Source organism: Mustela lutreola, chromosome Y (genome assembly GCF_030435805.1).
Source record: "Mustela lutreola isolate mMusLut2 chromosome Y, mMusLut2.pri, whole genome shotgun sequence".
NCBI classification, from domain to species: Eukaryota; Metazoa; Chordata; class Mammalia; order Carnivora; family Mustelidae; genus Mustela; species Mustela lutreola.
The window spans coordinates 1,559,737-1,585,988 of record NC_081309.1 but is presented as its reverse complement, the minus strand read 5'-3'; the positions used below and the strand labels follow the sequence as shown (position 1 = coordinate 1,585,988).

The window sequence follows — 26,252 nt, the reverse complement described above, 5'->3', positions numbered from 1 at the left end:
GAGCATCAGTAAAAGTGTATAGGTAAGGACAACCAATATTTTAAATGTATTTTTTGGTTTGAGTGATGGTAGATTGATAGTAGACCCTAAATATGCCCACATTCTAGACCACAAATCCTGTGTATGTCATACTATCTAGCCAAAGGAATGTCACAAATATGATTGAATTAAGAAACTTGAGAGGAGAGAATTATCTTGGTTTATTTGAGCCATCTCAACATGTTCCTTGTAAGAGGAATGCAGGAGAAGTCATAGAAGAGAAAGACTTAAAAAGACAGAGCTATGGAATGACAAAATTGAAGATAAAGAGGCCATGAGGGAATGGATACAGGCAACTACTAAATTAAAAGGGTCAAGAAAATGTGTTATCCCAGCAGAGACTCGAGATGAGCCAGCCCTGCTTGACACTTTGATTTCAGCGCAGTAAAATGGATTTTTAGTTTCTGATATCCAGAAATGTTAAGAGAATAATTTGTGTTGTTTTTACCCTGTATATTTGTGGGAATTGGTTACAACAACAAGAGTGATTTAATCAGTAATTATTTCTCTCTTATCTGATTTGAAACCCTGATGTACAGAGAAATAATTCTAAATCTGTGCTCTGGGAATACAGTGGTTAAAGATGTAATTTGTGAAACAACAACAACAACAACAACAAAAATACAGGGTGAAGACACAGAGAATCAAAGTTTAAATATTTTTAAATGAGGCTGGCATTAAACCAATCGAAAATGTCAACAATAATCTCCAAGGCAACTCCTAATTGAATAACTCTAAAATATTTAGCAAGAAATCAAGATCTAAAACAAAAAACAAAAACGAACAAACATAAAACCCAAGATATTTAACCAAACGCTTAGGTATTTAAAATGGTCCACTAGTCTCTCATGGTTCACCTCCCCTTCCAATTTCCATTCCAATTTCCAAACTCCATTCTCCTCTCCATCTCTCCATGTCCTCCATATTATTTGTTATGCTCCAAAAATAAGTGCAACCAAATGATCACTGACTCTCTCTGCTTGACTTATTTCACTCAGCATAATCTCTGATAAACAAACAGAGGGATTTGAAGGGGTGGGGGTGGGGATGGGAGGGTGGAAGGACCAGGTGGGGTATTAAGGAGGGCACATATTGCATGGAGCACTGGGTGTGGTGCAATAAACGATGAATATTGTTATGCTGAAAGGAAATTTAAAAAAATGCAAGGAAAAAAATTGTTCTAAATAAATATTTTAAAACATTTTTATTTAAATTCAATTAAAAAAAATAAAATGATTCACTAGGAGATGTCCAGTTAAAATACAAAGATTGCCTATTCCCATTGATTTATTCAACAATGTACTGAAAGTCCTAGGCATATCAATCAAACAAGAGAAAGGAATAAAAGGCATCCAAACTAGTAAAAAAGAAAAACTTCCACTATTTGAGATGACATGATACTGTGTAGGGAGAATTCAAAAGACTTCCCACAAAAGCTATAAACTAATAAATGAATTCAGTAAAATCACAGGAAACAAAGTTAATACACAGAAATGGGTTGCATTTCTCAAAACAAAGTAGCAGAAAAAGAAATTAAGAAAAAAATACCCATTTGCAATCACACTAAAAAGTATAAAATGCTTAGGAACGAACTTAAGCAAGAAGGTGAAAGACCTGTACTCTGAAAACTGCAGAACACTGATGAAAGAAATTGGAGGGCATGTATTGCATGGAGCACTGTGTATTGTACATAAACAATGAATCTTGGAACACTGCATCAAAAAGCATGATACATTTTATGGTAACTAACATAAGATAAATTTAAAAAAAAGAAAGAAAGAAAGAAATTGAAGGCAAGGCAAACAAATGCAAAGATACTCCATGCTCAAGGATAAGAAGAATTAATATTGTTAAAATGTCCATAATATCTAGGATAACCTACAGATTGAATATAATCCCTATCAAATCAATAGCATTTTCACATGACTAGGATAATGGTACAATTTTTATGGAATCATAAAGGATCCTGAATACCCAAAGCAATATTGATTAAAAAATGAATGAAGATGGAGGTTTCACAATCTCAGATTTCATGATATTACATGAAGCTATGGAAACTGCATGGTACTGGCACAAAAGAATACACATAGAGGTCATTGAGATAGTTTAGAGAAACCAAAAATAAAGTCACAGTTGTATGGCCAATTTATCTACAAGGAAGGAGGTGAAGATATACAATAGAGAAAGACAGTCTCTCCAATGAATGTAGTTTGCAAAACCGGACAGTTACTTGGAAAAGAATGAAATTGGACCACTTTCTTACACCAAACACACACACACACACACACACACACACACACACACACACACACACAAACTCAATGGATGAAAGGCCAAATGTGAGGCCTAACATCATAAAATTCTGAAAAGAACACATAGGGAGTAATCTCTTGGGCACAGACATTAGCAATGTAATGTCCTTAGCCAAAGGAAACAAAAGCAAAAATAAACTATTGGAACAACACCACACTAAAAACTTTTGTTTCGCAAAGGAAACAAATGAAATGAAAAAGCACCCCACAGAAAGAGGAAGGGACATTTTCAAATGACATATCCAATAAAGGGTTAATATCCAAAATATACCAAGAACTCTTACAACTCAGTGCCAATAATACAACTATTCCAATTAAAAAGAGAGAGAGGGAGAGGGAGAGATGGGCTGAATAGATATTTTTCTAAAGAAGACATACATATAGCCAACAGGCACAGGAAAAGATATTCCACATCACTCATCATGACAGAAATGCAGATCAAAACCACAATGAGATACTGCCTCACACTTTTCAGAATGGCTAAAACCAACAACACAGGAGACAACAAATTTTGGTGGAGATGTGGAGGAAAAGGAAATCTTACATACTGTTGATGGAAATGAAAACTAGTGCAGCCACTGTGGAAAATGGGATCGATATGGAGGGCATTATGTTAAGGGAAATGAGTCAGAAAGAGAAAGACAAATGTCATACAATTTCCCTTATATCCGAAATCTAAAAGAGGCAACTAACAAAAAACAGTATAGAGTTGTAAGTACCGAGAACAAACTAATGGAGGGGATTTGGGCAGATAAGTAAAGTAGGTGAAAGGGATTAAGAGGTAGAAAAGTCCAATCATATAATAAATAAGCCACAGGGATGAAAATTATAGTATAGGGATTGTAGTCAGTATTATAATAATTTTGTATGGTGATAGAGGGTAACTACACTTATCTGGGTGAGTACTGTCTAATGTATAGAATTGCCAAATCAATATATCACATATCTGAAATTAATATAATATTGTATGTCAATAATTCTTCAATAAAACAAAGAAGTGTGTACCTGTTCAAGAGAAAAAGAAATGTAAATGAAAGACTAAGATTGGCAGATGTCTACAACATGGCATGCTGTCTACAACAAATGGCAGAGTCAGACTAACAGATTAAGCTAAAAAGATGTTATAACATATTTTTATAAAGTTCCACGCATGTAATAACCAAAGGAATGCAGTGGTGGATATATTGTTAGCAGACAAAACAGACTTTAAAATATTTTACTACAAAGAAGGACAGTATATATCAGTAAGAAGGTCTATCTGTCAAAAGATACAAGAATTATAAACATACCCACTCAAAAACAGAGTTCCAAATATTTGAGTCAAAAACAGACAAAATTTGAGAGGGAAATGGTTAACCATAGCCAATGAAGGATACAAGAACACAAAAGATCACTGATGAACAAGAAGATATAAACAATATTAAAACCCAACGGAGCTAACAGGTATATTAAGAACGCTACGACCGCCAGTAGAATACACATTCTTCTGAAATGCACATTTAATATTTCCACAGATGGGCCTTATGTTGTCATACACAACTTTCAATAATTTAAATGGATTGAAATTATAGTTAATATGTGCTCTGACCACAATGGAATGAACCTAGAAATCAATAATGGTAGGAAATTCTGGAAATTTAGAAATATGTGGGAATTAAACAACCCATCCTTAAATATTCAGTGGGTCAAAAAAGAATTCACAAGGGAAATCAGAAAATATATTGAAATAAATGAAAATGAAAACACAACATGTAAAAGAGTGTGGAGTGCAACAAAAGCAGTTTCAAAAAGAAATTTGTAGCTGTAAATGCCTACATGAGGAAAAAAAGATCTCAAATCAATTACCCAATCTCACATCTCAAGAAACTAGGAGTAAGAAATTATAAACACACAAAAAAGAGAAGAATAACAAAGGCTATGGTGGAAATAAAAATTAGGGAATAGTAAACAGGGCAGAGAAAATCAACAAAAGTAAAAAGTTTGGTCTTTAAGAAAATTAACACTGTGGAGATTCCTCAAGAAATTAAAAATAGAGCTTCCCTATGACCCTGCAATTGCACTACTGGGTATTTACACAGATGCAGTGAAAAGAAGGGCCATCTGTACCCAAATGTTTATAGCAGCAATGACCATGGTTACCAAACTGTGGAAAGAACCAAGATGCCCTTCAACAGACGAATGGATAAGGAAGATGTGGGCCATATACTCTATGGAGTATTATGCCTCCGATGGAAAGGATGAATACCCAACTTTTGTAGCAACATGGATGGGACTGGAAGGGATTATGCTGAGTGAAATCAGTCAAGCAGAGAGAGTCCATTATCACATGGTTTCACTTATTTGTGGAGCATAACAACTAGCATGGAGGACAAGGGGAGATGTAGAGGAGAAGGAAGTTAAGGGAAATTGGAAGGGGAGGTGAACCATGAGAGGCTATGGACTCTGAAAAATAATCTGAGCATTTTGAAGCGGTGGGAGGTTGGGGGAACCAGGTGGTGGATATTGGAGAGGGCATGGATTTAATGGAGCACTGGGTGGGTGCAAAAACAATGAATACTGTTGCACAGCAAATAAATTTTTAAAAAAGAAACGAAAATTTAAAAAAACCTGACAAACATTAGGTTAGAACAAAAAGAAAAAACATTCCAGAAGGAATAAGAACATCACTAGGAACTTTACTGAAAAATGCTAAAAGACTATACTATTGTTAGGTCCCCCAATAATGAGTCTGTGTTCAAAGGAACAAAACTGATACAAAAGGAAGGTCAAGTAAATCTTTATTTCGCACCAAGCATGGAGAATCAAGCTGACCAGTTGGGGCTGTCTCTTACAAAGAGGAGACCCCTCCCAGTCTCACAGACTAACTTTTATAGAGCAAAGACATTGTGGTTGATCCTGGCGACACACAGGTGGCCAATGAGATTGCAACACACAGAGAAAACTGTGCAGTCATGCTAGGTCACACACGAGTGGCCAATTGAATTTCAATTTACTCTAGTACATATTTGAACTAGCATATCAGCTTGGTCAGAATTGGTGCCCAATAGGTGGGGCCCACTGTCCTTGGTAGCCAGGGAGATATTATGCACGCCCCACTGATTGGATGTCTCCACCTGGCCTGACCCGCCCTTGTATCTGGGCTTTGCTACCTGGGACTGGTTTCCCAGACTTGCTTTTAAGTAAGTTCCTCTGGCAGGAGCAGGGTCAATCTAAGTGTACTGCATAAACAACAAAATCACTGTTTAACTGGATGGAATCACTCTGGCTAAATAGGCCCTTACACTATCTACACTTATATGACCACAAACTACTTTTTAAAAAAAATCTGATATGAGCTTCATATCCAAAATATATAAAAATCGCTGAATATATCATCACTAATCAAGTCAAGAACAATAAAATCGCCCCCCACAAATTAGCAGACTATCTGAATAGAGATTTTTTTTCCCCAAAGAAGATACATAAATATACAACAGACACATGAAAAGATGCTCCAAATCACTTATTGTCAGGAAAAACAAATCCAAATGTCCACAAATTTCTTAACGTAGATTAAATATCCAAATTACTAGAAAAACACAAGCCACTGGAAACGTTTTTTTTTTTTTTTAAATAGAAAATTTGAATAGACCTATGACAGATAAAGAGATTGCCTTGTTAATCACAATTTCCACAGGGAAAAGCCTGGGGCCAGAAGTTTTTTTAGGGTTAATTTTATCAAATGTTTCCCTGAGGTCCTTAATGGAAATATATTTTCGATACAGGGTTTGTCATCTAGTAGCAATCAGTCAATATGACATTTCTTATTATTCATCAGAAATGTATTGTGTACTTATCCTGTGCCTTGAGTTTTGTTACTTCGTGGTGCCTTTGATGGTCTAGTTAGTATCTGTGTTTCTTGTTTAATGGACACTGATAACATTGATCACTTTGCTTTCCAGTATCCTCAGAAGGTGTGTTTCAAGGCCTTACAATGATACAATGCCTAGGAGCGAAGGTTGCTCAGATGATGAAATGCCAATAGAGTATTACCCCCACCTTAAAAGACCACCAGAGAGTCAAAGCCAATCAGCAAGGGTCGTTTATTGCAGGTTCGAACCTGGACCTCTGCGCTGCTCGTTGCCCATAATGCCGAGAGGTCCAGAGCTGGGTCGGTGCACGATTTTTATAGACAGATACAAACAAGTTTCAGGTGGGGCTGAGCGGATTGATTGACAGTTTGAACAGGCATACTTGGCGTCAGTGGATTGGGTCAGGGGACCGGAATGGGAAAGCAGACAAAGCAATCTTACAGAAGCAGAACTGGCCGGTTAGCCCACGCATGCAGAAAAAAAGCACTATCAGGATATTGAAGGCCTGGTTACTATCAAGTAAAGACAATTGGGAGTCTCCTGGTGGAATGTTACATTCCTGCTATCAAGCATCCTTGTTAATGAGATTTAGGTTTAGAAGAAATTTAACTTTATTTACTTTTCCTTCTACCTCCACCTCCTTCCGTTTTTCATGGAGGGGAGGGTGACATTGGGCCTATTGATAAGGTAACTTCTTTGTTGTAAAGCTCAAGGACATTTGCAAACCAAGGGAGACTCCTACCTTGCAGGACTGTGATCTCTGCAAGTTAACTATTTATCGTTTTATGGCAGTCAGGGGTGCCTGAGGAATGCTACACATATGGAGGGGAGCGGGTGAAGGGGGGGTGCAAGGCGCCAGAATTTGCTTTGTCCTCAGCCAGCCTCCTGCTCCTTCAATGACTGGGTACATCCTCACCATAAATAATTCTTTGTGAGCATGAAAAAAAAAAAAGAGTTTTACATTAAAAAATACAAAAGTACCATTTGATGTATACGGTATATAAGACAATGATGTAAAGTTTTTAGGTAACACTGTACTTTTCATTTTATTATATTCAAATGTTATGACTCACATTGAGCTAACGTGACAGATGTTGTTATCACAGTTGTTCAGAAGGGGAAAGTGAGGCACTGGTCTGTAGTCAAGTGTGCAGTTCAAGGGGTGGAGTGGAAATTTTCTGACAGCAGATTGGAAATTTTAGTCTTGAATTTCACAGCTCTTCAAAACCTGAGTCATTGTGGGAACCTCTATCACGGCTTCAGTTTTTCGCCTGCCTGCTCGGTCGAATTTTCGGCACTGACTTGATCTGAATTCTGTGTTAGGCAGTGTCATGCTTAATTCGTGAGCAAAACACGGCAGCTTTACGTGAACTTTGCTCTTTTCCCGGAGCTCTTCAGCGCCGGAATTATGTGTATCCTAAATTATACCCATTTTACCGGAGGCAGCCACCAGACGGAGTCGCGCGCCTCCGGCCTGCAGCCTGCAGCAGGCATACTGAGTCGCACAAAGGCTGCTGACGTCATACGTGATTCACTATCAGGCGCGACGGGAGTAGAACCAAACGACTCCTTTGAGCCTCGGGCTCAGCGGCTGCCATCTTGTTTCGGCGGTTGAGGTAAAGGAGGCGTCGTTCGTGGAAGGGACTGCCAGGAGACGGGGAAGGCTGTGACAGTGCGACTCTCCGCTAGCCAGTCCGTGGGGGAGGAGTTGGAAAAGGAGAGCGGCGGCTGGGCCTGGCTTCCGCTGCAGGAGGAGTGGGCTCCGGGGCGACCGGTGGAGGCGGTGCTGGTAACTAAGGGCCTTTGAAGGCGCCTCCCGCGCCGAGGGCTTGATTTTCTGGGGACTTTGCCAGGGCCTGAGCTGGGTCTCTGTAGTGCCAGCGGATGGGTTGATCCTGGGGCGGGGCCCACATTTGTTTTTTAAAATGTGACCTAGTGTTTCCCGAGGCCCGGTACCAGCTTTTAAGTTAGGTTTCAGGTCAGACACAAATCTCATTCCTTTGCTGACATAGCGGCTAAAGTCAGCAGCAGTTCGAACGTACCTAGTGAACATATGCCATTCAGGGTTAAACCAAAGTTATCCATTAGTCCACCAGCAGTTCTCTCAGCCTCCAAAGGGACCAGACCGCGCCCTCCGAATTTCTATCTGACTTTCATTTCCCCCAGAAAAGGTTTTTTGTAGCATTTTGTTTTCAGACAGCCCATCGCTTTCTGACCTCGTCTTTCCAGTCCCCTTGCAAAGCTAAAAAAAAAAGAAAAAGAGACTCTGCAGAGCATCGAGGCCTGGCTCTCTGTCAGAGACTCCCTCCTCACATCTCTGATTACAGCTTCTTCTGTCAGAGATCCTCCGGATCCAGCGTTTCTATTCAGATATGTGTGGCTTTGTTTTAACATTCGATTTTACTACCCAATCCTAAAGACGTCTTCCTTTCTGCATCCCCTTCTAGACCCAGCATTTGTACTTAATGCCCCCCCTCCCCAACTCCTCAAACCTTAGCATCATCCATCAGAAACTTCATTGGGCCCCACATTGCCATTAAGTGACAAGCCCTTAGTATCTACTTTTGAAGAACCTCCTTTTTTTTATGGCCCCAGTATTCTTTCCAGATAACCCTGAACTATCTTCCCTCTGAGCCTCGTCACTGGCAAACATCACACAGGAACTGTTTGTGCAAAGCTGTCCTCCATCAGAGGATTCTCCCAGTGCTGCCTTCACTCCCGTAAGCATCTGCCCATATAGATTTTGGTCCTAACCGCCTCTTCCCGGAACAAGTCTTCCCAGCCTCATCCTAGGCCTGCCTGTCTGTGAATTCAAAGTCAGCAGCTGCCCTGTCAGATTTTCGGCTTCACTGGGGGTCCCTTGAATGCATGTCACACATTTTAGTCTGCCCTGAGAGCCTTTCACATGTTCCCTCAGGAGCCCTCACCTTCTGCTTTCTGCTTCGTGGGATCCCTTACCATTATCAGATATCCCCTTCCCCATGATTTCCACCAGAGTAGATTGCGCTCTCAGCATCTACTGACTCTGTATGCTCAGAGTTACTGACTGACCAGACAACTTCAGATTCTAGCTAGCCTCTTCTCAGTCCTTTCGGCCTGTACCGTCTTGTCTTTTCTTTTCTTTTCTTTTCTTTTCTCTCTCTTTCTTTCTTTCTTTCTTTCTTCTTTCTTTCTTTCTTTCTTTCGTCCTTCCTTCCTTCCTTCCTTCCTTCCTTTTTTTTTTTTTTTTCGCATTCCCTTGGAATGGGGAGTGAGGGAGGCATGCTGGGGGTTAGCAGGAATGGAACTTAAAAGTTAAAACTGGCACTCTCTTACCAACCACCCTGCACCTGCATCTGAGTTTGCCTGATCTTTTACTTCCTCACAGCAGCCCCAACACGTAGCAGGTCTTCTTTATCTTTCTCTTATTTACAAAGGGCTGCTAGTAGTTAAGGCCTTCCCTCCTCCAAACATGCCACCAAGAAGAAAGGCTACCCACCACAGAGGGCTCACCTCTTGCCCTTTCTTTCAGATGTCCAGCTCGCCACTAGCCAAGAAATGCTGTGTGCCTGGGTCTGATCCCACACCGAGTTCTGACTGCTCTTCTGCCTGTTCAGTAATGTTTAAAGTGCCCTCGGGACCAACCAACGTGAGTATCTGCTCCTTAAAGACTCATAGGTGGGGTGCAGGTGGTTGGCAAGAGAGTGCAGTTTGTTAACTATTTAAGCTCCTTTCTAGCTAAGCCATGGAACACTTTTTTCCCCTCTTCATTCCTAGGGAATGCCAAAAAAAGAGAGTGAAACAGACATAGATGAGGCTCTTTACTCCCGACAGCTGTAAGTCTGGCTAAGTATGGGGATGTGGAGTGGGAAAGGACACAGAAAAGATGGTGTTGAGTGGGTCAAGTCCTGACCCAGACTCTCCCCCGACCTCGCAGGTATGTGCTTGGCCATGAGGCAATGAAGCATCTCCAGACATCCAGTGTACTGGTATCAGGCCTCCGGGGCCTAGGGGTGGAAATTGCCAAAAATCTTATCCTTGGCGGGGTCAAAGCTGTCATCCTGCATGACCAGGGCACTGCCCAATGGGCTGACCTCTCGTCCCAGGTACCTAACTCTTCCTGGCTCCTTTACTACCTTTGCCAAGATACCACCCTCCCCCTTGAGTTTTGCATTTACTTCCCTTCCTATACCCTGTTGTAGTTCTACCTGAGGGAAGAGGACATTGGTAAAAACCGGGCTGAGGTCTCACAGCCCCGCCTTGCTGAGCTCAACAGCTATGTGCCAGTCACCACCTATACTGGGGCCCTCACTGAGGAATTCCTTAGTGGTTTCCAGGTACCTTGCTGCATCGTGCTTCTTGCCTACTTTTGTCGGATTCTGTTTCTGATTGGTCTATTGAGGATTTACTAAATAGGCTATCCCAGTGTTTAGGTTTCATGGGGGGAGCCTCAGGGATGTAGGCAGGAATTAGATCCTGGACACTGTCCTGGGGGAGCTCACAGCTTTTCAGAATGGAAGGAATGGCCAAATACTGTGATACAGTGTTTGTGAACATTGAACTCTGAAGGCAATATACCTTGGTGGGTGGGTATCTCGCTCTTGCAGTTGCCTGGCAGTGAACAAGAAAATTAGTTTATCTGTCTTTATTTTTGTGTCTGTAGAATGGGAATGATAGCAACAATGACTTCAAAGTTTTTGCGATGGTTAAATACTTAGAAGAGCAGTTGTCACAAAGGGTGTTCCAAATGTGTGTTTGTTAAACAGCTAGACCGGAAAGAGGGGACTGTGGGTACTGATATACTTGTGTAGGGTTTCCCAGAGGAGAGGGGTAGTGGAATTCCTGGTATAGGACTAGGGAACAACAGACACAAATCCCCACAGACCAGATCTGAGCAAGTGTTTTATTTAATTTTTAATTGAAGAAAGTGAGGGTGGAATATGGGGGTATAAACTCAGACTTTGGGACCAGAGTATGATTCATTTCTGTCTCCCCTGCTACTGTTAGGCGGTGTGAAAGCAGGGTTTTGTGTTTGCCAAATAAAAGAGTTTGTTGGTCTTTTCAGGACCTCTTTACTTTTCTTATCTGAGTCTGGGGATTCCTGTTTCCCATCAGTGAGCTTGCTCTCACGGAGCATGACACAGATAGATACTTTATAAATAGAAGACAAAGTTTAAAATTCTGACAGCCCACCAGTGCTGGACTGCATGACGCTTCTCCCACCCCAGTCTGCGTATCTCCTTTATTATCGTAACTCTCCTGCACCCCACTGCCAAGCCTTCTGTATGATCCTCCTTCTCTGTATAGGTGGTGGTCCTCACCAACACTCCCTTGGAGGACCAGCTGCAGGTGGGTGAGTTCTGCCATAGCCATGGAATCAAGCTGGTCGTGGCAGACACACGTGGCCTGTTTGGGTGAGTGCCTGCCTCTCACTTTCTCCCAAGCACCTGCCAGGCCCAGGCAAGATCCTTTTGCTCCCACTGAACTCATACTACTCCCAGCCAAGCCAAGCCTAGGTTTTGATTCTGTAAATTTAGCTTTCCTTACTTGGCATGAGTGCCATCTGATTGCCAGCAGTAAGGGACTGAGTTTGCTTAGCAGTTACTCACTGCATCTTGAAGGACACATAGAGTTACTGGATGCATGGGTTTTAGGCTCTAGCCTTGTTGTCTCCTACAGGCAGCTGTTCTGTGACTTTGGAGAGGAAATGATCCTTACAGATTCCAATGGGGAACAGCCTCTCAGTGCTATGGTATCTATGGTTACAAAGGTAAGGAGATCATCCCCAAGGGTTCTGGCAGGCAGGTGGGCAGCAGTAATTCTCTCTGTCTCCTCATGGTAACCTGAGCCTACCCCTGAGGCTTACTTTTCTTTCCACTAGGATAGCCCAGGTGTTGTCACCTGCCTGGATGATGCCCGGCATGGATTTGAGAGCGGTGACTTTGTCTCCTTCACAGAAGTCCAGGGCATGAATGAACTCAATGATACCTACCCCATAGAGATCACAGTCCTGGGTATGTCAAAGCTGGGCACAAGAAGTGACTGCCTGGACCAAAGGGAGTGCCGTGGGCTGATCGAGAGGCCAAAATTTGACAAATAACTGTAGCATGAATTAGATCAAAGGCCAAGAAGACATGCCCTTCAAAACCTGAGCTAACACTTAGGAGAGATGTGTCCATGGGACCTTACCAAATAGATGTGCGCTGAACTATAGAGGCAGAAGTTTATGCCACTAATGTTGATTATATTTCCTGCTGAGTTGTTCACTGTATCTCTTTCTGTTTGCATTAGAATTTATAATACAGAACTTCATGTATATTTAGTGTATAGTCTCTAAGTAACACTTTATCACCTCATGTGAAAAAAAACAAAAAACAAAAAACAGCCTTACAACAGTATATTCCCAGTTCCTGATTCCCCATGTGTATGTTAGGTCTGTCATAAACTTCTCACTACCTTTGCTTGGATTTAAAACCTGTTGCTTTAAAGACCCTTGTGGGGCGCCTGGGTGCCTCAGTGGGCTTAGCACTGAGCTCAGGTCATGATGTCAGAGTCCTGGGATTGAGACCCTATTGGACTCTCTGCTTTCCCCTCTCTCTCTCTGCTTGCCTCTCTGCCTACTTGTGATCTCTCTGTCAAATAAATAAAACCTTAGAAAAAGAGAGAGAGACTTGAAGGAATTAAAAGTTTTTTCTTTTCATCCATTTTATATTTTCTCTTCTCTTCAGGTCTGAGCCTAATAGTCTAAAAAAATTATTTTAATTTAAAATCCAGTTTTTACATCTAGTATAGTTTTCTTTCTACCTGAGGGATGCCCTTTACCATTTGTTGTACTCATGAGATTTGATGTGGTAATTCTTCTAGTTAGCCGGTGATTTAAATTTTCTTTACTTTGCCTGTGTTTTTGAAAGACATTTTTGTGGAATTTCAAATTCTGATTTGATGTTTTTTTTTTTTTTCTTTTCTTTTGAAAGATGTTGCTGTATTTTTTGCTTCCATGTTTTTCCACCAGAAGTATGCTTTCATTCTTTTCCTTGTTCCTTATGTATGTAATGTTCTTATTTTCTCTACCACTAACGATAAACAACGTATGCGATCATGACAATGCACCTTAGTGCATTTTTCTCCAGTTTCTTTTGTTTGGGTTTATTTAACATTATTTGTGGGCTTACAGTGGTATCAGGTTTGGAAAATTACTGGGCATAGTTTTTCAAAATATTACACTTTCTTCTTCCCTCCCCTTCCCTACCCTCCCCATCCTCTGGGACTTCCCAGAACTCCAGTTAGGTGCATATTAAGCTACTTGACTTATTTTGTGTTTGTTTGTTTGCCCTCCGTGTTGTATTTTGAATAGTTAGTTTTGGTGTAGACTGGGTCAAGATGGAATTTTCATTCTTGTTTTGATGGTGCTATTGATTCTCTGTGGTGGGGCTAAGAGGAATGGTCATTGAAGTAACAGACACTCTGTTCTTTTCCTCCCTTAGGTCCCTATACCTTTAGTATCTGTGACACTTCTAGCTTCTCTGAGTACACCCGGGGAGGCATTGTCAGTCAGGTTAAAGTACCTAAGAAGATCAGCTTTGTAAGTATGTGTGGAGGTGGGTATAGGGTTCTACAGCTCTAGGATTTTCATGTCTCTGGTGCTGATATCCCTCTCTCCACAGAAATCTTTGCTAGTCTCACTGGCGGAGCCAGACTTTGTGATAACGGATTTTTCCAAGTTTTCTCGCCCTGGTCAGCTGCACATTGGCTTCCAGGCCCTGCACCGCTTCTGTGCTCAGCATGGTCGGTCTCCTCGGCCCCACAATGAGGTAGGATGAGTGGGCAAGCCCGCCTGCATTTTTGGCCCAAAGCCTCCCCTGCTCTCCCATCTACTGTCTCCCTGTCTCATTCCCACTATTGGCCTGACTGGTCCTTTCTTGGATCTCTTTGCCTTTCCAGGAGGATGCAACAGCACTGGTGGCCTTAGCCCAGGCTGTGAATGCCCGAGCCCTGCCAGTGGTGCAGCAGGACCCCCTGGATGAGGACCTCATTAGAAAACTCTCATATGTGGCTGCTGGGGATCTGGCACCCATAAACGCCTTTATTGGGGGCTTGGCTGCCCAGGAAGTTATGAAGGTCAGTGTGGTTAAAGAAGGGCAGAGCTGAGGACAGGCCAGGTGCCCTCCTGATTCCAGTACTGGCTGTCCATCTGGGTCAGATTCCTATTAAGCACTGATGACCTCCCATTTCTTACCATCCTTCCCAGGCTTGCTCTGGGAAGTTTACACCTATTATGCAGTGGCTGTACTTTGATGCACTTGAGTGTCTCCCTGAGGACAGACAGGCCCTCACAGAGGACAGATGTCGCCCGGTATGTGAAGGGACCCCATGGGTAGGTGTTATTTTGGGTCTCTGCATGGCAGCTCATCTCTGATCCTCTTCCCTTCACATGACACAGTGCCAGAGCCGTTATGATGGGCAGGTGGCTGTATTTGGCTCAGACCTGCAAGAGAAGCTGGGCAAGCAAAATTACTTCTTGGTGAGTGATGCCTTGGGGCACCAGCTCCATCATCTTGACTTGCCTCTGGCCAATCTTTTCTAGAGGCTCCTGCCTCACTAAGGCAGTTAAAGTTAATTGGTTTTTTTTTTTTTTTTTTGTATTTTGTGGGGTTTTTTGCCCTCATCTCTGCCCTTTCTCCTTTTTCTTCATACTCGGAAAAGCCTCATAATGTGCCTTTATTCCCCCATCTGGGGCCTCCTTTCTTAGATGACAGTGGGTGTTTATGGCTCTAGGATTTGAATATGTAATACAGGACCCCCTTACCCTCTATGTATCTTCAGGGGTAGTGAGGACTAACAGGTTTCTTTTCTTCTCTTTCACACTTTGTGTCTCTCTTCTTGGTAACCTCTCAGGTGGGTGCAGGGGCTATTGGCTGTGAACTCCTCAAGAACTTTGCCATGATTGGCCTAGGCTGTGGGGAGAATGGGGCAATCACTGTTACAGACATGGACACCATTGAGAAGTCCAATCTCAACCGACAGTTTCTGTTCCGGCCCTGGGATGTCACGGTGAGTCTGTATACCTGGTAACTGGATGAGCTGCTTCTCTCTCTTTTCTCCTTTCTTGTTGCTTCTCTCTCTTTTCTCCTTTCTTGTCCTTAAGCTTAATAGCTTAGGTCTTTTTGCCTCTATCTTTCTGCTTTTCTCTTCTCTCTCTTTTTCTACCACTCATTCTTTCCAAAGATATTTGAATACTTACCATGTCTTTTCATGTCATTCATCATTTTATACCTACCCCCACTTTTTCTTTTTTTTCTCTATATATCTTTGGTAGCTGCTAATGTAGGACTATGGAAGCTAGGTATATGGAAGGATCAATATGAACAGTCTTCTGTTATTTTTGCCTAACTCAGGGATTTGTTTCATTTTGTCATCCTGCTACTCTGCACTGCCGTAGATTATTTGAAATACATTACATAGCAAAGAAGATCTTTCTGCCCTTGTCTAGTGAGAAAAGTCTGGAGGTCCACAACACTTTTTATCAAGTGCCCAAGGTCATAATTGTTTTAAGACTAGCAAGACATCATTTGCCTTTTTACTCTTACTTTGTCAGTAGAAATTTCCATGCTACTTTAGGAAGGCATCTCTAACTCAGAAACACTTTTTTTTTTTTTTTTTTTCAAACGAACAAGTACGAAATGGTACAAAAGACATAAATACCTAAGGATCCATTCAAAATGCAAAACCAGTAGATACTGGTATAGATTGAAGATCTTACCTTGCAACTACACTTTAAAACGTTATTTCTCAGGTTTTAATTTTTTTTTTTTTTAGAATCCATGATTATCTGAAAATACTATTAAAATATTGTGTGAAGCTGAGTATTTCTTTAAAATGCTATTAAAATATTGTGTGAAAGGTTTAACAGATTAAATGTGGTAGAGAAGAGAATCCAGCTGCCTCTTAAGAGATTCAATAACTTAAAACATTTGCAAATATGTACGTATAATTTGGGATTTGTGACTGACATTTTTGTATTGGAAAACATTTTTCATGTTTATATTTATACTACGTAATGGAATCATTACATTTTCAAATCAACTAATAATAACAAAAATTTACCAGTTTAATTTTTTTTTAATTGTTAGTCACTATACAGTACGTCATTAGTTTTTGAGGTAGTTTAAATTCCTAATACTTGAAAACCTGGTCGCTGTAATCCAACATAGCAGCTGTTCTTCTTAAGATCCTCATATTTGAGGATGATTGCAATGAACAGTAATTTACAATAGCCAACTACACGGCTGGTGTTAAGAAGGTACAATGAAACATGAAAAACCAGGATGAGATGGAAGGGCCATAGAGAGCGGTTTACACTGTGATAAAGGAAGTCCTCAGCGGAAGGGTGGCATTTCCTTCCTTGGATGATAGAGGAGAATGAGAAGGTAATTCAGGAAGGAGTGTATTGGGTAAAGGCAACAGCCTGAGCAAAATTCTGATGTTGGAATATCACTCATTGTGTAAGGAACAGAGTGGTCATTCAGAAGGGACCATGGTAGGAGATGAGGTTATAGAAGTAACATGGGCCAGCTCATACCCTAAGAGAAAGTGAGAGCTAGTGGAGGTTTTTGAGCAAAAGAAGAATGTGACCTGACTTGGCTTTCAGAGGATACTGTTTATAATTGTACAAGGACCTTGGCTTTATTTGGGTAATGGCATCCCAACTCTGGATGCTCTCAGTCAAAAAGCAATAAATGTTGCAGATACCTGGTGCATTGTCTCCTACTTGGTTTATGTAGTTTAAATTCCTAGGGTTTTCCTAGGAATTTAGGAAATTCCTAGTCGTGTGACATTTGTCATAAACTACTGCTAAATCAGGGAGCCTCCTGAACTCAGAGTGTAGATCTTGCCTACCATTAGATAAACCAGTTGTCAGAACAACTCTGTAACGGTTTATTGGGTGAATGTATGAATGACTGCTGCATCTCCATCTCTACCCAGAAAATGAAATCTGACACAGCTGTTGCAGCTGTGCGCCAGATAAATCCTTACATCCGGGTAATGAGCCATCAGAATCGTGTTGGCCCTGACACAGAGCATATCTATGATGATAGCTTCTTTCAGAACCTTGATGGTATTGCAACTGCCCTGGACAATATGGATGCTCGTGAGTTTGGGGGTGGGGGTGAGGACGAGGGCAGAGTAATATGTGTCTGTTTGGGGGTGTATCTGTTCTCCTGTCGTATCCTAATGTTATCACCCCCTGTCGTCTTCTCAAGGCATGTACGTGGACCGCCGCTGTGTGTACTACCGTAAACCACTGCTGGAGTCAGGCACACTGGGCACCAAGGGCAATGTGCAGGTGGTTATCCCCTTCCTGACAGAGTCCTACAACTCCAGCCAGGACCCTCCTGAGAAGTCCATCCCTATCTGCACACTGAAGAACTTCCCTAATGCCATCGAACACACACTGCAGGTGATCACTTTTGGAGGGAGGGAGAGGTAGGAGAGACAGGCACCTAGGCAGCCTCTCAGCCGCCAGACTTATCATTCAGGTGATGGAAGTTTCAGTTAACATGTACCTTTTCTTCAAGTCTCTTTAGATGTCTAAGCTTTACTAAAGTCTAAGCTTTACTAAATGATTCATTTCTTTTAACTTAAAAATGTTTAGTTTGTAAACACAGAGATGGATATTCATATAATATATAATGTATTTTATTAACTTGTATGAGAAATGAAGTTGTGAGCTTGTGTTTATTATATATATATTGAAGATTATATTCCTTATAAAAGATTATAATATATAGAGAAGATTATATTCCAGCTAAAAAATTAATTTCTTAGCATTATCTCTGCTAGTTATTTAATTACTTGTAATATTTAGCCCATATTTGGATTTACCTAACTGTTGCACTAAAGAATTGATTAAGAATTGTTTAATTCAATTGTTTAAGAATTGGCATCTCAGCATAGGCAGAGAATTATCACAGTGTACACATTGGTGTACATATCATCTAAGTGGACAAAGTAAACATACCTACTTAACCAATACCCAGCTCCTAACTCAAATTCCAGTGTTCTTTGAACTCAAGGATGACCACTGTATTATGTATTAATTCGATGTCATGCTTCTTAATGCCGTCCTTAAAAGACCATATTTTAGAGTACAGGAGTACGAGGAAGCTAAGCAGAAACAGAACACAGTTTGAACTACTTGCTTCCAACCCAGCAGTTACCAACTGGATGTATTTAAACTGATAAATACACCGAAGTGTAAATGTGTCTCCATCTCACCATGTGTATATGCATATGTAGATGTACACACTGTGTATGTTTATAGACCTATACGTGTGGGTGTGTCCATACTTGTAACCTTTATTAGATAATTACTCTATTGCCATGCCACATATGCAGAAGGACTATAAAACTGCTCTTAAAATAAATTCAGTATGTGACTCTTGAACTGAACCTCCTCACATCTCCGATTCCTTATGTGTAAAATAGGAGGAGAGAAGTACTTCTCTCAAGGCTTTGTAATGTATTTACCATTTAAAGAGTGCTTGACACTAAGTAAGCTTTACATATGTATGTCTATAGTCATTTCAACATATCAACCCATGAGTTATAGATATTTCATTTACAGAATACATTTTCAGAATAAGGATACATACATAGATAAAGGCATTACCTTGTATGCCACAGCACTGTGGCTGAGCCGGCCTTTGAACCTGGACCTCCAGATTCCAGATCACTTCACCAGGGACTGTATTTACTGACCTTATAATTTGCAGAGAGCAAAACTTGTATCTTATTCTCTGTCCAGTCCCCTTGACCTGTATGGATCATTCATGTTTTGTGTTTGGTGAGAGCTCCGTTCTTTCTTCTTGAAACATACTACATCTGGATTAGGGCATACCTAGCGTAAGAATAAGATATGTATATATATTTGTGTAACCACTGCCCAGATCAAGGTCATAGGTTTTCAAATTGGGATGGTATGTGTTAGAAGCTTGAGGAGCCCCATTTAAGGGGTTTCTTCTTTTGTTCTCTGTGGTCACCATGTTTTTCCTTATAGCTTCATTTACTGATGGTCTGTCTTTTTTAAATATATATGTATCTATTTATATATATATTTTACTTATTTTTTTTTTTTGTCAGAGAGAGAGAGCAGGCAGAGGGAGGGAGAGCAGGCAGAGGGAGAAACAACCTCCCCGCTGAGCAGAGAACCTGGTATGGGACTTGATCACAGAACTCTGGTATCATGACCTGAGCTGAAGGCAGATGCTCAATTGACTGAGCTACCCAGTCTAGTGCCAACAAAAGGCCACTTTACGTTTCAGGCCCTTGTAATCTCTTTGCTTTGTCTGCAGTGGGCTCGGGATGAGTTTGAAGGTCTCTTTAAGCACCCAGCAGAAAATGTCAACCAGTATCTCACGTGAGTAATTCTATCCAAATGTTCTCTCACTTCTCTGCCTAGTCAAGCATACCGTAACCACTCTATGGCTCAGCACCAGCCACATGTTACCATGGGCCTTCTGCCACTGGAGAGTCGGGACCAGCTCTCCATGTAGTTAAGCCCTCTCTTATGGCCTCTGTATAATTTTGCCCATTTTTGCTGTGATTCCTGTCAGAGACTCCAAGTTTGTGGAACGGACACTGCGCCTGGCAGGCACCCAACCACTGGAAATGCTGGAGGCCTTGCAGCGTAGCTTGGTGCTACAGCGGCCACAGACCTGGGCTGACTGTGTGACCTGGGCTTACCACCACTGGCACTCTCAGTACTCCAACAACATTTGCCAGCTTTTGCACAACTTTCCACCTGACCAGGTATTCTATACTTGCTGAGTTCATTTGGCAGAATGTATTTTCTAGAAGCAGGTAGTGTTCTGAGAGCTCTTGTAGCTAATTCAGCTATGGCAGGCACACCAAGAACATTTTATAAGACCTCAAGAAAAACTAAACAAGTGCTTTGGGATACCCAGGTGGCTCAGTTGTTTAAGTGTTTTCCTGTAGCTCAGGTCATGATCTCAGGGACCTGGGATGGAGTTCTGCATGAGGCTCCCTGCTCTGTGGGGAGTCCTTCTCAACCTACACCCACACTGTCACTCCCCCTACTGTGTGTTCTCTCACACCGAAATAAAATCTTAAAAAAAAGGTTCTCCCTCTGCCCTTCCGCCTCTCAAATGAATAAATCTTTAAGTTTTTATTTAATTATAGTTAAATATGCCATGCAGTGTGGTATTAGTTTCAAGAGCACAATAAAGTGAGTATTCTACTCTTCCACATGATACGCACTCATCACAAATACACTCCTTTATCCCCATGTCCTGTTTACCCACCCCCCCATTGCCCCTGGTAACCATTAGTTTGTTCTCTAGAGTTAAGAGTCTTTTTTTTTTATTGTCTCTCTCTTTTTACCCACTTTGCTCATCTACTAAATTCCACATATGTTGAAATCATAGGGTATTTGTCTTTCTCTGACTTATTCAATTAACTTAACAGTCCCTAGCTCTATGCATGCCATTACCAAGGGCACGATTTCATTCCTTTTTATGGCCAAGTAATATTCTCTTGTAAACATATACCATATCTTCTATCTATGAAGTTATCATTAAATAACTCTTGGGTGTTTCAATAATTTGGCTATTGTAGATAATGCTGTGATTTAGTATTAGTATTAGTATTTGTATGTATTAGTATTAGTGTTATACTAATATGTATATATAATAATACTAATTTGTATTAGTATTCGTGTTATACTAATATGTATCTGTAATAATACTAATATGTATCAGTATTAGCATTAGTATGTTTGCATGTATGTATGTATGTATGTTTGTATGTATGTAGTTGGAATTAGTATTTTTGTATTCTTTGGGTAAATACCTAGTAGTGCAATTGCTAGTTTATGGGGTAGTTCCCTTTTTAACTTTCTGAGGAAACTCCATAAACTTTTCCCCAGGGGCGGCACCACTTTGCATTTCCATCAACAATGCCTGATTGTTCCTTTTTCTCCACAGCTTTACCAAAAGTTGTTTCTGATGTAGTTGATTTTAGCCGTTTTGATGGAGGTGGGATGATATCTCATTGTAGTTTTGATTTGCATTTCCCTGATGATGACTGGTGTTGAACATCTTTTCATGTGTCTGTTGGCCGTCTGTATGTTTTTTTTTGGAAAAATATCTATTCATGTGTTCTGCCCATTTTTTAATTAGGTTATTTGTTGTTTGGGTGTTAAGTTTTACAATTTTTTTAAGATTTTATTTATTTATTTTAACTTTTTTTATTATATTATGTTAGTCACCGTACAGTACATCAAAATAATGATGATCCTGGGATCAGGTGGAAACAGTACATCATTAGTTTTTGATGTACTGTTGCCTGATTGTTTGCATATAACACCCAGTGCTCCCTGCAGTGCATTCCTTCCGTAATACCCATCACCCGACACAAACCTCAGTTTGATTTGCAAAGTCCACAGTGTCTTATGGTTCATCTCCTCCTCTGATTTCCCCCCTTCCTTCTCCTCCTGATGTCATCCATGCTATTCCCTATGTTCCAATTATAAGTGAAACCATGTGATAATTGTCTTTCTGTTTGACTTATTTCACTTAGCCTAAGACTGTTTCTCCATCTCCCTCTGCCTCCTGCCCTGCCCCTCAAAATAAATAAATCATTAAAAAAGAGAGAGAGAGTACAACGGTTCACTTTCCAACTTCATTTGACCTTAGAGCCCATGATGTATATTGTCTTGGCATCTTAATATCCTCATCTGTGAATAATGATGACCTAATTCTTGGGAGGTTTGGGGGATTAATTTGTATTTATTAAGTTATTGAAGTTGATATAATGCCTGAGAATTCTTAACATTCTGATAAATATATTAATATTTATCAGTATCTTTTATATACATATATATGTATATAAATATACACACACACACAAATATATATATAGTGAATGACCAGGGATAGTGAGTTGGGACGTCTGGGTCTGAGATGAGGAGTCAGGATTGGCTCCTCTCAGGCCCTGATCCCTCAAACGCTTTCTGTCTTCTTAGCTTACAGGCTCTGGAGCCCTATTCTGGTCTGGGCCCAAACGTTGTCCACACCCACTTATCTTCAGTGTCAACAATGTAAGTCACCCCTTAGGGTATCCTGGGATCAGGTGGAAAGTGGTGGCTGAGAAGAAGGCTTGAGGTTCCAGCGTGAGGACTGATCTGCTCACTAGTCCATATCTTGCCTTTTAGCCCCTGCATCTGGATTATGTGATGGCTGCTGCCAATCTTTTTGCCCAGACGTATGGGCTGATGGGGTCTCAGGACCGAGCTGCTGTGGCCATACTTCTACAGTCTGTGGACATCCCTGAATTCACCCCCAAGTCTGGGGTCAAGATCCACGTCTCTGACAGGGAACTTCAAAATACCAGTGCCTCTGCTGGTGAGGGTGCTTAATCCAATTGGCTCAGAGCACCATTCCATTTATCTTATGTCCATGCTTCTAACTAGTTGTCCTGGTTTCTCTGCCCTGAGTTCCCAGGCCTGAGTTTTACCCATGCTTTCCTGTGGTCTTTGTTTCCTCCAGTGTTAAGATGGGTGGTTAAAGTAAATTCTTTCATGTATTCCTCCTTTCTCTTCTCATTTTTCTTGTTCCCATTCTGGCTCTCAGAATCAATTGTACATCTTCTTTCTGTGTGTGTGTTTGCATTTTGTTCTTTCCTCCATTTTCTTCTTCCTCTGTTTTACAGACTATGGCAATTAGTTTGCCTTGATGTCTTCCCTGGGTCAGTTCCTTCTTGATATCCCCATCCATATCCTCAACTTCCACCGTTATGTATGTTCAATGTATGTATTGACCTCCATGTCTGTCTTCATTTCCTCTCAAGGTCTTCCTCCTCATCTAACCATCTGTAACTACCTTCCAACTCCCAGCTTCCATCTCCCTCTATCTGTCCGATTCTCTCTAAGTCCCCCCTCTATTTTGTTTATTTCCTGTATGTATCTTTCCATTTTTTCCTCTGTATATCTGTCCCCATCCTGCTCTTTTCCAAATACTTCATCTCTCTTGATCCTCTCTGTGTTTCTTTGTGTATCTCTAGAGTTGTCAATGCTGTGTGTATTTCTTCCTAGCTCATCCTCCATGTGTAATTGTTATCTCTGCTATTCTTATTCATCTTACTTTTTTTATTTTATCCTGTCCACATTTCTCTCCTCTTCCTGTTTTTCCCTATGGTTGCTTCTCGTATTTTCTTCCCCTCTTTTCTTCCTTTCTCTCTCATCCACATCTCTCTTTCTGTCTGTGGCACTCTTTAGAATCTCCTATCTTTGTATCATAGCCTACATTTGTTTAAAGTTAAAATAGAAATACCGAAGACTTACAGTGTTAAATGCTTTAAATAAGAAAAAAAGTAATTTATTTATTTGGCAGAGAGAGAGCATGCACATGTTCAGCAGGGGGAGTAGCAGACAAGGGGGAGGGAGAAGGAGGTTCCTGTGGGGCTTGATCCCAGGTCCCTGAGCCAAAAGCAGACACCTAACCAATGGAGCTACCCTTGAGTCCCCAGTGCTACCTATTTTTCAGTATTCTGTTTAGCAGGATTCAATATATCAACACTGTTGTGAAAAATCTCTAGGACTTTCTCACCTTTCATGTAAGAAATCTGTCCACACTAAAATAACTCCCCAGTCTCCTGCCCAGGCTCTGGCAACCACTGCTCTATCTTCTGAGTCTAGGAAGTTGGATTCTTATAGATACATATCTCAAGTATGTGGATTTCATTCTTTGATAGCTGAGAAATATCCCTTTGCGTGGACACGTGACTTTATTAACCTTCCATTGATGAATGGACCCTTGGACTGCTTCTGCCTCTTACCTGTTCTGAATAGTGTTACTGTCTACATCCATTATTATTATCCATTATTATTATGCTTTGTTCAGCATCTCTATTTATATCTCTCTTTATGGTCCTACTCCTGTCTACATCTTTCTTTCTTGTGTGCAGTATTTTATGCTCCATGTTTCCCAGCTCCCGCAGCTCTTTCCCACAGTGTGTCTCCTATTCAGGTCCTTGATCTGTCTGAAATCTCTGCCCCATTCTAGTGTCCTCCTTTCTCCTTATACCCTGGCCTGGAATTTAAAGGACTAACATGCCCCTCTCTTTGTACAGATGATAACCGCCTACAGGAGGTCAGAGCCATGCTTCCCAGCCCAGAGAAGCTCCGTGGGTTCAAGATGTACCCTATCAACTTTGAAAAGGTGCTGGGGAGGGTTGGGACCCTCAACACAGTAGGAGTATGGGCTGATACATCATAGGATTCTTTGGGATTAGGACTGCCAGATTCCTTGGCTGGTCTGCAATGTAATTGAGGTGCAAATATAGTTGAATCTTGAGTAGCCAAGAAACCTAGTTTTCCTCTAACTCGCTCTTCCATACTGGTCCTCTCTTCTCATTCACAATAGGATGATAATACCAACTTTCATATGGATTTCATTGTGGCTGCATCCAACCTCCGAGCAGAAAATTATAATATTCCCCCGGCAGATCGGCACAAGGTAATGATAGTATAGAGCTTAAGCTTTTACCCTTTCCCAAGGGTGAGTCTCCCACATTTGTCCTCCTCTGCAGACCCTGAACCTCTCTAATGATGGCCTCTGCTGGTCATCTTCTCTCTGGCAGAGCAAGCTGATTGCAGGGAAGATCATCCCTGCAATTGCCACAACTACAGCAGCTATAGTTGGCCTCGTGTGTCTGGAGCTATATAAAGTGGTGCAGGGATACCGGCAGCTTAAATCTTACAAGAACAGCTTTATGAACTTGGCCCTGCCCTTCTTCAGCTTCTCTGAACCCCTTGCCCCACCTCGGCACCAGGTAGGGGCCTGCTTATATGAAAACCTTTGGTTTTGCCCATTAGTGCATGAGGCAGTGTGTAGTGGGTACATGTTCGTGTGTGTGTATCTCTGGAAAACTGACTCATAGTAGATGGTGCTCGTATGTTTGGGTGTCATACTCTGTATACCATTTGTCCATTCATTATATAGTTTTTGCATTGTGCCAAGTACAAATGTGACTGGCATCTTTGAGAAGTAATGAGAAGCTCAGGATAGTTAGACGATATTAAATAGGAAGGTAATGGAAGTGGAAGGTGTGTGAAGAAGATAGCAGGTTTGCCTTATTGTGTAGACACATAGGTCAATATAAAAATATCGCTTGCACACAATGATATGGGGCCCCAGGAGGGTTAGGACAAAGGGAAGTTATGATTGATCTGTCTTAATGAAGTTGAGTGGTTAGGCTAGGATCATCTGGGTTACCCATATTTCCACTCCCCTGTGTTTTGTCCTACAGTACTATAACCAAGAGTGGACATTGTGGGATCGCTTTGAGGTACAGGGGATACAGCCTAATGGTAAAGAGATGACTCTCAAACAGTTCCTTGACTACTTTAAGGTGAGGCTTTCTACACTCACTTCCCCTAGGGGTGGTGATTGTATTCTCCTTTTCTATGACACCATTGTATGTCTGTCCTTCCCACCCTCTCCAGACAGAGCACAAATTAGAGATTACCATGCTGTCCCAAGGTGTATCCATGTTGTACTCCTTTTTCATGCCAGCTACCAAACTCAAGGAACGGTTGGATCAGCCGTGAGTTGGCCACAGGGCAGACTAAGGAAAGCCCTGTGAGGGGTGGAAAACCTTACTGCTTATGTTCATGGCTTTCCCTACCTTCTTTAATGCCATATGCCTCTCTTCCCTGTTATGTCCCTGACCCTCTCCTCTCTCTTCCCAGGATGACAGAAATTGTGAGTCATGTGTCGAAACGAAAGCTGGGCCACCATGTGCGGGCACTGGTGCTTGAGCTGTGCTGCAACGATGATACTGGCGAGGATGTCGAGGTTCCCTATGTACGCTACACCATCCGCTGACTCCCCAGACCCCAAACAGTTTACTTTCAGATCTCGTCGAGTTGTGCCAAAACATGTGCCTGGCTAGGCACATAAACTTTACATCCTTTTGAGAACTTTTTTTTGTGGTTGCCTTCTACTCTTTAGAATTGGAATTGTTAATAAAGACTTAACGCAGGTTGGCATGT

General features: G+C 41.4%; 1 protein-coding gene across 1 annotated transcript; it reads left to right on the top strand.

The window, feature by feature from the left end:
• Positions 1-7,770: 7,770 nt before the first annotated feature.
• LOC131822490 (ubiquitin-like modifier-activating enzyme 1) lies at positions 7,771-26,242 on the top strand. The gene is made up of 27 exons (XM_059158802.1): positions 7,771-7,991; positions 8,798-8,922; positions 9,714-9,830; positions 9,959-10,017; positions 10,119-10,287; positions 10,384-10,518; positions 11,489-11,595; positions 11,861-11,951; positions 12,063-12,195; positions 13,666-13,763; positions 13,846-13,992; positions 14,123-14,299; positions 14,430-14,534; positions 14,622-14,702; positions 15,077-15,232; positions 17,165-17,330; positions 17,443-17,639; positions 19,534-19,598; positions 19,795-19,990; positions 22,224-22,298; positions 22,413-22,602; positions 24,329-24,417; positions 24,622-24,714; positions 24,839-25,030; positions 25,508-25,609; positions 25,704-25,804; positions 25,950-26,242. The coding sequence occupies exons 3-27, from the start codon at positions 9,714-9,716 to the stop codon at positions 26,083-26,085; spliced, it is 3,177 nt and encodes a 1,058-aa protein (XP_059014785.1). The 5' UTR covers positions 7,771-7,991; positions 8,798-8,922; the 3' UTR covers positions 26,086-26,242.
• Positions 26,243-26,252: the final 10 nt, after the last annotated feature.

Bases quoted from the DNA above. Each gene is read 5' to 3' on its own strand.
- LOC131822490 (XM_059158802.1), top strand. From the start codon at position 9,714: ATGTCCAGCTCGCCACTAGCCAAGAAATGCTGTGTGCCTGGGTCTGAT. The intron at 15,233-17,164 runs GTGAGTCTGTAT...ATCTCTACCCAG, and splicing joins TCCGGCCCTGGGATGTCACG to AAAATGAAATCTGACACAGC. The intron at 17,640-19,533 runs GTGATCACTTTT...CTTTGTCTGCAG, and splicing joins CCATCGAACACACACTGCAG to TGGGCTCGGGATGAGTTTGA.